The sequence below is a fragment of the Euleptes europaea genome, chromosome 5 (assembly GCF_029931775.1).
Source record: "Euleptes europaea isolate rEulEur1 chromosome 5, rEulEur1.hap1, whole genome shotgun sequence".
NCBI classification, from domain to species: Eukaryota; Metazoa; Chordata; class Lepidosauria; order Squamata; family Sphaerodactylidae; genus Euleptes; species Euleptes europaea.
In genome coordinates this window covers 64,118,702-64,130,628 of record NC_079316.1, presented here as the reverse complement: position 1 = coordinate 64,130,628, position 11,927 = coordinate 64,118,702, and the positions used below count along the sequence as shown (strand labels likewise).

At 43.8% G+C, this 11,927-nt stretch overlaps 1 protein-coding gene across 1 annotated transcript in view; it reads right to left on the bottom strand.

The window, feature by feature from the left end:
* Window positions 1-326: 326 nt before the first annotated feature.
* The window catches only part of CCDC172 (coiled-coil domain containing 172), a 31,089-nt gene continuing 19,488 nt past the window's right edge, over window positions 327-11,927 (bottom strand). Inside the window, exons 7-8 of the mRNA XM_056850565.1 lie at window positions 878-965; window positions 327-362 (exon numbers count right to left, since the gene is read on the bottom strand). Coding sequence (XP_056706543.1) covers window positions 327-362; window positions 878-965 — 124 coding nt within the window. The remainder of the gene's footprint in view (window positions 363-877; window positions 966-11,927) is intronic.

Sequence of the window (11,927 nt, the reverse complement as noted above, 5' to 3'; positions counted from 1 at the left end):
ATGGCAAGAATTCTGTGTTATGTGGAACGGTGTGCCTCTGTCATAACTGGTGAAGGAAGAAGTAGGCAGGCATTTACTGTCAAATATGGGAATGGGAACGCTGCCAAAAAAATCTCTTCACAAAAGGAAAATTGCTTGTTTACAGTCGCTAGACACCAGTGCTAATGAACAGCCAAAAGAAAGGATACAATATGTGTTGTGAAAAACAGACTTCTTGTTTTACTAGCAGAAAATATAGAAGATGATAAATTTAACTACAAAGGCTTACAAAAACAACATTTTCCCAAATACTTGTTTCTGTGACATTTGGATCAATCCACCATATGTTATTTATTTGACTGAAGATTTTTTTGCAACAGTTTCTGCAACAACAACAAAAAAGAGTGGGTGAGGGAATAGCTGACTGTTAGTGTGTGCTGTGGTCTTTACAAATAACTATGAAGATTTAAAAATCTTTTCTTTGGAATATGCTAACACAAGAATGGACCTTGTGTGGTTAGAAGTATGTGCATGACAAAGGACCCTTTTTATTCCCTTATCTCCTCCCCACCCCCCAGTGATGGATATTTTCCCTTGGAGGAATATTTTGCCCTTCCCCTGCAGTTTGCAGTAATTTTGAGTCCTCCCTTCAACTCTGAAATAGTCATTGGACCTACAGGGATTTGCCTCCTCTTCCAATAGCTGTGAGTTGCATGGAAGTAATGGAGCCAAATGAAAACTAAGATTCTTAGCATTAGTTCACTGTTGAATGGTGAAATCATTCTACCTGTGCAACTGCTAGTGTATTGTTTACATAGAAGGGTTCTGTGTGCAAAGTAATAGAATCTCCCCAAATAAAATGATCAAACATTACAAATGTTAAGTTAAAAGGGCATACCATCTGCAGAAATTCAATTTCCGTTTGAAGAGCTTCATAGACATTTTCCATTTTGTCTTCTTGGTAACTCTCCAATTCCTTTTTAAGCCTGTGCCAATATTAAAAACAAAACAAAACCAAAAAACCTGCTATGGTGAGGCTACAGTTGCATTCTCTTTTTCTTCAGAGCAGCCCCAGCTTTTATTAACATTGGTGGTCTCCACAGAATATCTTTTAAAGTCCACTGAGTGATCAGAAATGTGTGGAACACATGTCAAGATCCATTTACAAATCAGAACCAACGTTTTCTAGATTGCCATTTCAGATATACATTACATTACCCAAGACTGCATAAATCAATGTATAGCACCAGCAATAGGTTAGGGATAGAAAAAATCAGGCAACCTCCAGGGAGAAAGAATATATATCTTTATAATAAAGTGCTGTCAGAAAAGTTACAAGGCTATATATATATATTCCCTGTGTGTTGTGTGCATGTTACAATCTTTGAATTATGCTCCAGTCTTTCCAAAAATTCCTTTTTTAAAATGTACAGATTTGAACCTTTGATCCATATCTTTCGCAGGCCCTTATGACTCTTCTTTCCCAAGCTGCTGTTTGCATCCTTTCTCTGAGGGTTACCATCATGTCTTTTCAAATCAGATAACACTTTCTTTAGGGTTTTGTGGTGTGCCTTTTAAGTGGTGGACTTTCTGTGGTACATCTCCCTCTCCCATTCACTTTAGTGAAATCTGTGGGTCACACATTTACTTGCTGCAATTGTTCCAAACTATTAGCTATAGACAAAATCCACCCACAAAGTCTGGTATATTATATGAGTGACCAGCACTATGTTGCTCATCTCTGTTGAATTTCTATTTGTATTTGGGCCCTGCCGTATAATACCATTCCTCATAAATTACTATGCTTTTGTATTCCTTTACGCAACCTCCTTGTAAGATACAGATATTATAGATTGCCTCCTGACACAGAAAACGCAAGTCAGCTGTTGAAAGATCCCTCAAGTGCATTAGCACGGCAATACAAGCCGAGGTTATGTCCCACTGTTGAAGCACTTCAAAAAAAGGGAGGGAGGTGCATCCTGCCTTAATTCAGGTAGATGATGAAGAGTGATTGACCAATATCTATTGACCAATATCCATTGGTCAATCCATATAATTTATTTAGATTGTTGGAAGAAAATGCTAAAAAAGAAAGACCTAGAAACATCTCAGTGAATAGGGTATGAACCAATCCTTCTATTACAGTGGGTTTCAAGTTTCTACTCTTGTACATTTTCCTTGAAATATCAAAGCACTGCAGAGAATTCTGATACATGTTCTAGGATACACATTCTCTGTTCATGTGGGGCTTTCTGTTTGGCCTCATTCAAATCATGTCTGAACATAGAGGGCACTTTCACACAGCCCAAATAATACACTTTCAATCCACTTTCACTGCACCTTAACAATTGTTTGCAAGTGGATTTTGCCAGTTCACACAGTAAAATCCACGTTCAAAGTGCATTGAAAGTAGATTGAAAGTGGATTATTTGGGCTGTGTGAAAGTGTCCAGAGAGTGACCAAGAACACACCCAACATCCTGCTGCAGCTGCTGGATTACAGGGGGAGATTGATGGGAGTGGATAAGCTGTATTTCAGCTGTATTTCAGGGAAGTCTGCCTGCCACTGGTGAACTCTTGGTAAGTTCTTCAGAAGCCTTGAGTTCCCTGGAACACCATTCGAGAACACTGTTCCATTCAAACATGTTCCATAAAACATGGGACGTTATATTCTATCATTTGAAATAGTAAACGAAAAGTTTAGAGAAACTTATTGAGTTAAGGCACAACCATGGAAGAAGGGTATTTCGATTATACTGAACAGGAAGAGGAACCCACTTATTACATCAGGATTCACTCCCTTGGGTTCTGCCATTTTGTTGAATAGGAACTCACGTATCATATGAGGATTCACTCGCTTGTTGACCACCATAAAATGTCCTATAGATCAACAGACATGTGGCAGAAGGTACATGGGAGATCCATGATTGGGTCTCCTGACATTTTAGATTTTTTTAAAGCTGTCACAGGGAAGCTTCAAGTTTTATTGGAATCATGATGCTGAGGGATGGGGTCCTTTGTGCAGCACAAAGAAACTCTGATCGCCCCATGACGCTTGTACAGCAAAACACTTAGGGATTTTACATGACAATAAAGCTATCATCTGGCATATTTCCCCCCCTTTGTTGGTATTCAAGCACATTGCTTAGTGTTTTTCCTTTCTCTTAGGCATGGTGCGCTTAACCTTTTCCCTGGTGTCATTTTACTGATCAAATTTGCTCCTCCCACTACCCTGCACCTTAAAATGGGGATTTAACATGTTAAAGGGATTTAAAATGTTTCAGCTGCACAGAGGTCCCACATGGGCATATTGTGGATACGTTATTTGATACGTGGATAAAGTGTTCTGAGAGCCAGGCTAATAAGTATGTATTGTGTGGCTAATTTCAGCCGCAGCGGGAAAAGAAAGAGCATTTTCCGATGAATAGACTGTATTTTAGTAGTAGCATGACAAAGGCAAGTGTACTAAAGTTTGGAGACTGTGTTCTTTTCTTCTGCATTATTCAATAAAGCCTCTGAACTTGTCTCAGAGTTCAGGATCGAACAATAGTCAGACAGCTCATTAAAAAGTCTAGGCAGGAAACAGCTAAAGAGGAGCAGAAATTGTGACTGATATGGGAGTAGCAGCCTCTTTATATTGGATGCATTCCACTAGGAAATAAAAGATCTTTCAAAAGTAGGAGTCCTCATACTGGAGACCACCCATTATATTTGCTTAACTGGATACCTGCTGGACCAAGGAAAAGCTATTTCAGATCTTTTAATGGCCCAAGGTATATGCAGCGATAAAATTATACTGCAATGCTTGTCATACTTGCCAGGAGATAGTAAAATGAAAGATAAGTGTAAAGTTGTGTTAAATCCATTCATGATAACTGAAGTGCAATTTCTGGGGTCACTATAAATATTTTGGGACTGCTAAGTGAGACCATTTAAGAAAAAGGTTGTATTATGGTGGTAGTAAATCTATCACAGCAGTAAATCTGGTCTGAGACTTGATATGATGTTAAGAGGATTCACATGTTTACTTTGTATAAAAGCAACATTTTACTGCTTGAATGTTACCTGGAAATTATTTCTCTTTCACATAGAAGGTTATAGTAATCAAAAAGTTTGCATGACGTTTTGCTTTTAAAGAAGTCACTGGTTTGAGCAGAAGAATTAGAACGGGTTGGATTTGTCAGCTATACATATAGAAGGCAGAAACATTTCCTTATCTCACAGTATTGTCTTGAACTGTGAAGAAAGGTGGGGTATCAATATTTTTAATAAATAAACAAAAGTGTTTTTAGGATGACAGTAAGACAATCCCATTTGGCTACTTGAATTACCGTATACACCCGTGTATAAGCCGACCCGCGTATAAGCCGAGGTGCCTAATTTCTCCCCCAAAATGGGGGAAAATTAGGCACTCGCGTATAAGCCGAGGGTCGGCTTATAACCCCTCCCCCCCCAGCAGGCTTACCTTAGATCCAGGTGCGCAGGCAAGCGGCGCCCCCCCCCCCCCCCACAGCCCAGGAGGCCCTGCAGGCTGCTCCTAGGCCGCTCCAGGCCCGGCGAAGGCGGCGGCGAAGGCGCCCCCCCCCCCCGTGGCCCAGGAGGCCCCCCCCAGGGCGCTCCTGGCCAGAGGGAGCCACGCGCGCCCAGCAGGGGCGGTGGCGGCGCGGCCTTCCAGCGGCCGCAGGAGGCCCTCCCAGGTCGGTGCCGGCCGGGAGGAGCCGGGCGTGCCCAGCGGTGATGCCGGCGCGGGACTCCAGTGGCCGCAGGAGGCCCTCCCAGGCCGGTCCTGGCCGGGGGGAGCCGCGCGCGCCCGGCGGGGGCGCAGCCTTCCAGCAGCCGCAGGAGGCCCTCCCAGGTCGGTGCCGGCCGGGAGGAGCCGGGCGTGCCCGGCGGCGATGGCAGCGGCGGCAGCGGCAAGTTCCCCCCTCCCTCCTCCCTCCCTCCTCTACCGTATTGACCCACGTATAAGCCGAGGCCGGCTTTTTCAGCCCTTTTTTTGGGCTGAAAACCTCGACTTATACGCGAGTATATACGGTAGTTAGTCATTTTTTAAAGTTAAAAGCTAAATAATTACTATATGTGCTGGACATATACACACAAAACGGAATGTTTGTAAGGTTTAGGCTTCACAATCAGTTTTGTGAGAATGCCTAGGTTAGTGAATAAATTATGAAAGTTTACCATTTAGATAATAGCGGCAATAAAAGTATTTAAAATTATGCTTAGCCTCAAATCCAATGTAACTAACAGCTCAGTAATAAGAGTTTTGAACACAGATCTTCGACTATCAATTAGCTTTCTGCTGGCACAAAAGGAAGGAGCCCCTGTGTATAAATTATATTTAGTAACTTGCATGAACAGAATAAGATCTCCAAACAGAGTTATGAAATACAGGCCTACTGGCAAGATGTTTGTCAGTTAGCAAAATTAGTATGAAATTACTCTAAAATAATGATATTCACACCAAATCCGAGGGAGGGGGAAACAGTATCTTGTCAGAATATACTTCAGAGCATTCCAGAGAATGAAACTGCTGGATCCAGGGGCATTTCAAGGTATTTTGTCAGCCCACGAATGGTACAATTTTGCCATCTCTTCCAGTTAGTTTCAGAATGACATAACATAGACTCATTGAAAGTAACTTGCAGTTTATTCAGTGCACCCTCAAGGCCCCCAGAGCCTCTTCCTCTTCTCCACTTTCATCATTCACTCTTTGGGTAAGAACCATAGTTTATCCTCCCTTTCTACTCCCGTCCTCAGGAGAGGGGCTGTGGCTCAGTGGCAGAGCATCTGCTTGGCATGACGAAGGTCCCAGGTTCAATACCCAGTATCTCCCGTTAAAAGAACCAGGTGGTAGATAATGTGAAAGACCTCTGCCTAACATTGTCGGAGTGCCTCTCAGTCTGAGTAGACAATAGTGACCTTGATGGACCAACAGTCTGATTCGGTAAAAGGCAGCATCTTGGTTCCCCCACTCTTTTTTCTATAGAAGGCAGCAAGCCACACACATGCCCAGTAGACCTCTCTGTATTCTCACAAGATTCCTAGATCTCACATGAATTTTCAGCCTCACTGGATGATGAAGTAGTCTTGTGTTTTGCTGCACTGGCTTAGCAGAGCTGCCATTTCCCTTACTATTGGTGTCTGGAGGGTCACCCAATGCTTGGGTTAGGGAATTGACCTTTTCTGTGGCAACATGGTAGAATCAAAGATTCTATTGCCTTGCTATTGAATGAGTTTGCTAAGGCAGCAAAAATGGCACCTCAACCTTTGTGAGTTGAGGGAATCTTGCAAGAGTATGGAGAGATCTACTTGGCTTGTGCAGTTTGCCGTCCAGTACTGAAAGAGAGATGACCTGTGTCCAAGGATAATATTATCTGGCTCTCTTCTGAAGAGTGATAGATGAGAGTGAAGAAGATGGTGCAGGGTCTCAGGGGTGTGTTTAACCCCCTTCACTGCAGATCAGATCCACACCCTGCCTGGACTGCTCTATCATGGTCTGACCTACCATAAAAAAGGTTCTCATTCCTGTGTCACAATTCAACACTACCTCTATGGCACCCCTTTCTTTTGCTGCCCCAAACAACTGTGTACATGGCAGGAAAAGCCCTGGCTGGAACAAGAAGCTGGTAGAGAATGCCAGAGCTTCTAGGAAAACTGTCCAGAAGGAAAAGAAAACTTGAATGATTAAACAAGATTGCCTTCGTTTAATTCAATGGAAGGAAGAACTGCTTCATTATTCTGGACAGCAGGCAGAAATTACTACCAGATACGAAGGAATGGCCCCCGGTAACGATTAGTGAGATTAAGACCTTAATTAAGCAACAAAAAAGGGGGACGCACCTGGTCCAAACCAGGGGTCGGCAAACTCATTAGTCAAAAGAGCCAAATATCAACAGTACAACGATTGAGATTTCTTTTGAGAGCCAAATTTCTTAAGCTTAAACTATATAGGTAGGTACACTGTTTATTAACATAATAAACTTTAATTAAAGTTTTAAGTCTTAATTAAACTATAGGTACACTGAATAAAACTTGATATCATACTTAATCATGATCTTTTTAATTGATAAAAATTAAATTGTAAGTCCCTGCCATTTCCCCCTCCCCGTCCGGAGTCCTCATCTGGAGGCCTGGTCTACCGCCATAAAAGCCTATTGGTAGACCTGGCCTCCGGCTGAGTCCCATTGGGAGGCCAGGTCTACCCATTGGCTTTCTTAGCAGTAGACCTGGCCTCCGGAGGCCCATAGAAGCCAATTGGTGGACCTGACCTCTGAAGGGGGACTTTTTCCCCTCCTCGGAGTCCAGGTCTACCGTCAAGAAAGCCAGTGGGTAGACATGGCCTCTGAGGAGGGAAAATGTAAGTAAGGTATCCATAAAATTAAATCATGACAATGACTGACAAACACTTAATGTGAACAATGTGAGCAAACTTCTAGATTCACAGACGCAGTAAACACATGAGAACATAAGAAAGGCCGTGCTGGATCAAACCAAGGCCCTTCAAGTCCAGCAGTCTGTCCCCACAGTGGCCAACCAGGTGCCTCCAGGAAGCCCACCAGCAAGACCAGTGCAGCATCATTGTCCTGCCTGCATTCCATAGCACCTGATATAATAGGCCTGCTCCTCTGATCCTGGAGAGAATAGGCATGCATCATGACTAGTATCCATTTTGATTAGTAGCCATGGATAGCCCTCTCCTCCAAGAACAGGTCCACTCTCCTCTTAAAGCCCTCCAAGTTGGCAGCCATCACCACCTCCTGGGGCAGAGAGTCCCACCATTTAACCACGCGTTGTGTGAAGAAATACTTCCTTTTATCAGTTTTGAATCTCCCACCCTCCAGCTTCAGCAGACGACCCCGAGTTGTAGCATTATGTGTGTCCCAGGTCAGGGGCTTTTCCGCCACCCTCCACTTACCAGACAAGCCCCTGCGCTGGCTCCAAAGTGTGCCTCTTCCCAGCTTACAGGGACCCGCAGGCCCAGAGGACGACGGGGGAATGGAGTCAGCGCTACAGAAGACGGGGCGCCATGGCCCAGTGCCGCTGCCGGGGACGCGCCGCCAAAGGAAGCCTGCCCCGCCCAGCAGCTGATAGGCGGGCGGGCCCAGGCCAGGAATCAGCCAGCCACCCGCCCAGCAATCGCATGGCTAGAGGAGAGGGGAGGCTTTAGCCTCCCAACCATTGAGGGCAAGGGAAAGGGGGACCCGGCCATTCTCCACGGCGGGGGGGGGGAGATAGTGTGCCCTCTTGCCTGCTCTCTCACGCTCGCTCTCTCTCAGGCGCGCCGGCTCCGCAGCCCGGCTGCTGGTGCTAGCAGGTGCGAGAGCAGGGGCTCCGAACCAAGTTCAGAGAGCTGCACTCAAGGGGTCAAAGAGCCGCATGCGGCTCTCGAGCCGCAGTTTGCTGACCCCTGTCCTAACCTAATATCAGCAAAATTGTTTAAAATTAACCCAGATTGGTGGGCACAGTTTCTGGCCCCAGTCTATACAGATATAAACAAGACGGGAAGCATGCCTGAAGTGTGGCATAGAGCAATAATTGTCCTGATTTATAAAAATATGGTCCCGACAAATTATCATCCAGTACGTTTACTGTCCACCTTTGGAAAACTTTATGCTGCAACACTTTTTGGGAATCTTAGAACCTGAGTCAAAGAAAATAACATCCTTGGGAATGAGCAGGCTGGTTTTAGGAAAGGAGCAGGTACAATTGGCCATTGTCATATCCTTCAATTTTTAGCAGATAAATGTATGAGCTCTGGAGAAGTGTTATTGGCAGTTGCCTTTATGAATCTTAAATCAGTGTTTGATACTATCTCCAGGCCACGATTATGGGAAAAGCTAAAGAAATATGGCATTGAATCTCGCCTCCTTTATCTAATCCTCCTTTATCTAATCCAACTGCCCGAGTCAGGTATGGGGAGTTGGGCCAGTTATCTGGAGTACATTCCCTAGACAAAGGTGTTAAATAGGGGTATATTCTTGCACCCCTGCTATTTAATTCACACATTAATGATCTAAGAACTTGTCTTTTGAGGAATGATTTCCATCTTCCCTATTTATCCAATTACTAAATCCTGATTCTTTTAAATGCAGATGGTGTCCAGATCAGTTGTGGGGCTCTGTAAATTGATTAAAAATGTTGAGGATTACTGTAAACGTGAAGGTCTGTCTATTAATGTAACAAAATCTAAGGTTCTGATATTTCGTTAAAGGAAAAAAAGGAAAATCTTTGGATGGCATATAGCAGGCCGATCTATGGAACAGGTTACTCAGTTCAAATACTTGGGAATCCATTTCGATCCATCCCTCACATGGAAATCACATATGGACCTGGTAGGAAATAATACGTTGAAAGTTGGGAGGACTGTTGTAAAATGCTTTTATACACCAGGAAGCAAACTTGTCCCCTCGGGTTTAAAGGTATATAATACCAAGGTCTCAAATCAGTTTTTGTATGGTGCAGAAATTTGGATAGGTGCTGTACTGCATTCAGCATAACTTTTTCCGACACTTACTGGCCACTCCTAGATGTGTCTTGGGCATAGTGCTGAGATCTGAATTTGACAAATCATCGATGGAGGCTAAGGCATGGATAAAAGCATTCCTTTGGAAAGTTAAGGTCTTAAAATCTGTGGGGTTGCCTACTTTACTTGGACTTGTTTAGGCAGATGCTCACATTAGCCAATGGGATTATTTATCGGAAAAGAAAATGAAATGTCTAAGAATTACAAATGGTATGGTAAATACTACAGTGTGACCCCTGCATTAGCATTAGTGCCACTTGCACCAGCTAAATTATCAATGAAGATGACTCAGGGCCACGCATGCCAGTGTTAGGAAGCCACACGACAGCACCACACATGGGCAGTGGCGCAGCTGCCGCAGCAGCATTTCCCTAGTGCAATGGCTCATGCCAGCACCAAATGGGGCATTCCCGGGGGTGGGGCTGATTTTAGTCAGCTCCCCGAGCCCTTTTGCCCCAGGAATGCTCATTTTTGTCTGCACGAACATGCACCTGCAAAAACGGGAGGCATAGCCCCATGAAACTGCATGGAGCAGTTTCACAGGGTTTTCTGAAAGTTACATTTTCAGTTTGCTGCACCAGAGCAGCAAGCTGCTCAGAAGGGGGCCCAGTTGTGCCATCCCCATAGCTCTTAATAGGGCTACTCTTGCGATTGGTCTGGAAATTGCAACTGATCCAGAATGCAGCTGTGCGGTTCCTAACGGGAACATCATGGACAGCTCATATTCAACCGGTACTTCACCAGTTGCACTGGGCCCAGATTGAATTCTGGATCAAGTTCAAGGTTTTGGTTTTAACCTTTAAAGCCCCAAACGGTCTGGGACCACTGTATCTTTGGGACTGCCTCTCCCTATACATCCCCCAGAAAGCCCTGTGATCAGCTAATAATAATTTATTGGAGATCCCTATCGCTAAGAGTGTCTGGCTGTCCTCAACCAGGCCAGGGCCTTTTTGGCCTTGGCCCCAGCCTGGTTCAACCCTCTGTTGAATGAGACCCATGCTCTGCAGGACCTAGCTGAGTTCCACAGGGCCTTCAAGACAGAGATGTTCCGCTAGGCTTATGGTTGAGGGCAGCGACAGTATTATCTGGAAGCTGGCTTCCCCTTCCCCCTCCCCCCTCCCTACCCTCCCTTTCCGCTTTCCCTTTATGTTATGTCCCCATTCTAATTGTTAGTTGTTGTCCATTCACTCCCCCCCCCACAGGGGTATTGTGTTAAGTCGGACAGCAGCCTGTAGAAACAGCTCTCCTTCTAGGGAATTATATTGGCGCCACTGAATTAAGATGATCTTAAATGCAGTGTTGCTTAAAATATTTTAATGCTGTATTGGTGATTATATTTTATTGTATTTAAATATGATGTTAACCACCCTGAGCCCGGCTTTGCCATGGGGGGTGGGATATAAATAAAAGATTATTATCATCATCACCCCTGAGCGTGCCTCTACTACTGCCCCCCCCTCCTTAGGATTGCTCTGTAAACATGGCAGCTTACTGGGAGGAAGATCAGCTGGCAGAGAGACACAGAGAGGGCCACTGTGTACTCAGAAGCCTTTCCTATTCTCTTCTCCGGTTTGCTTTAGATTGTATTTTTGTATTGTAAACCACTTTGGGTCCTCATTGGGAAGAAAAGTAGAATACAAATGCAGAAAATAAATAAATAAATACATTTAGGTAAATAGCATTTTGAGAACCACTACCTATTTGGTTTAATCTCTATAAAGGCTACAGTTTTATTGGACAGTAATTCACTAACAAAAATTCAGTTTCACTATGTGGGTAGAATGCTTGCAAATAGTGTTAATTGACACGTTTTTGTAAGGAAGAGAACTTTACGGGAGTGGTTAAAGATCCAAGCATTAGTCTTCAAAGCTGAAATAGATTAGTGTCTGGGGACTAATATCACTTGTGCTTATATCCACTAAAACATAAGGGAAATGATGGATGGCCCAATAGTTCTTCCAAACCAAGTTTCCTGTGTTTGCATTTGTGTAAGGAATATTATTCCCAAGGAAATTTCCAATGCCAATCTTAACCCTGAGCAACTTTTTATTGTTGGATTATAAACCTTGAAATTGGGGTTCATAATAGAAACCATGACACAGTTCTAACTACAATAGCCCCACTGGGCATTAATATAAGAAGTTTAGGAAATCAATGAGCAGATTGTCATTACAAAAACTCATTCTGCATCCTGTAGATTACTGCAGAGATGGATCCCCCCCCCACACACACACACTGCTTATAAAATTTAACATAAAATTAAATTGAAAATATTTGCTCAAAACCAACAGAATCACGGCCTTAGGCAATCCATTGTTAATATAAAGGATTTGTTCAGCTCTACTGGACATATTTTCTTGAAGATTTGTGTGAAGGCATTGTCATTTGTTCCTTCATAGTTTCAATAATAAGCTTTCTTTTGC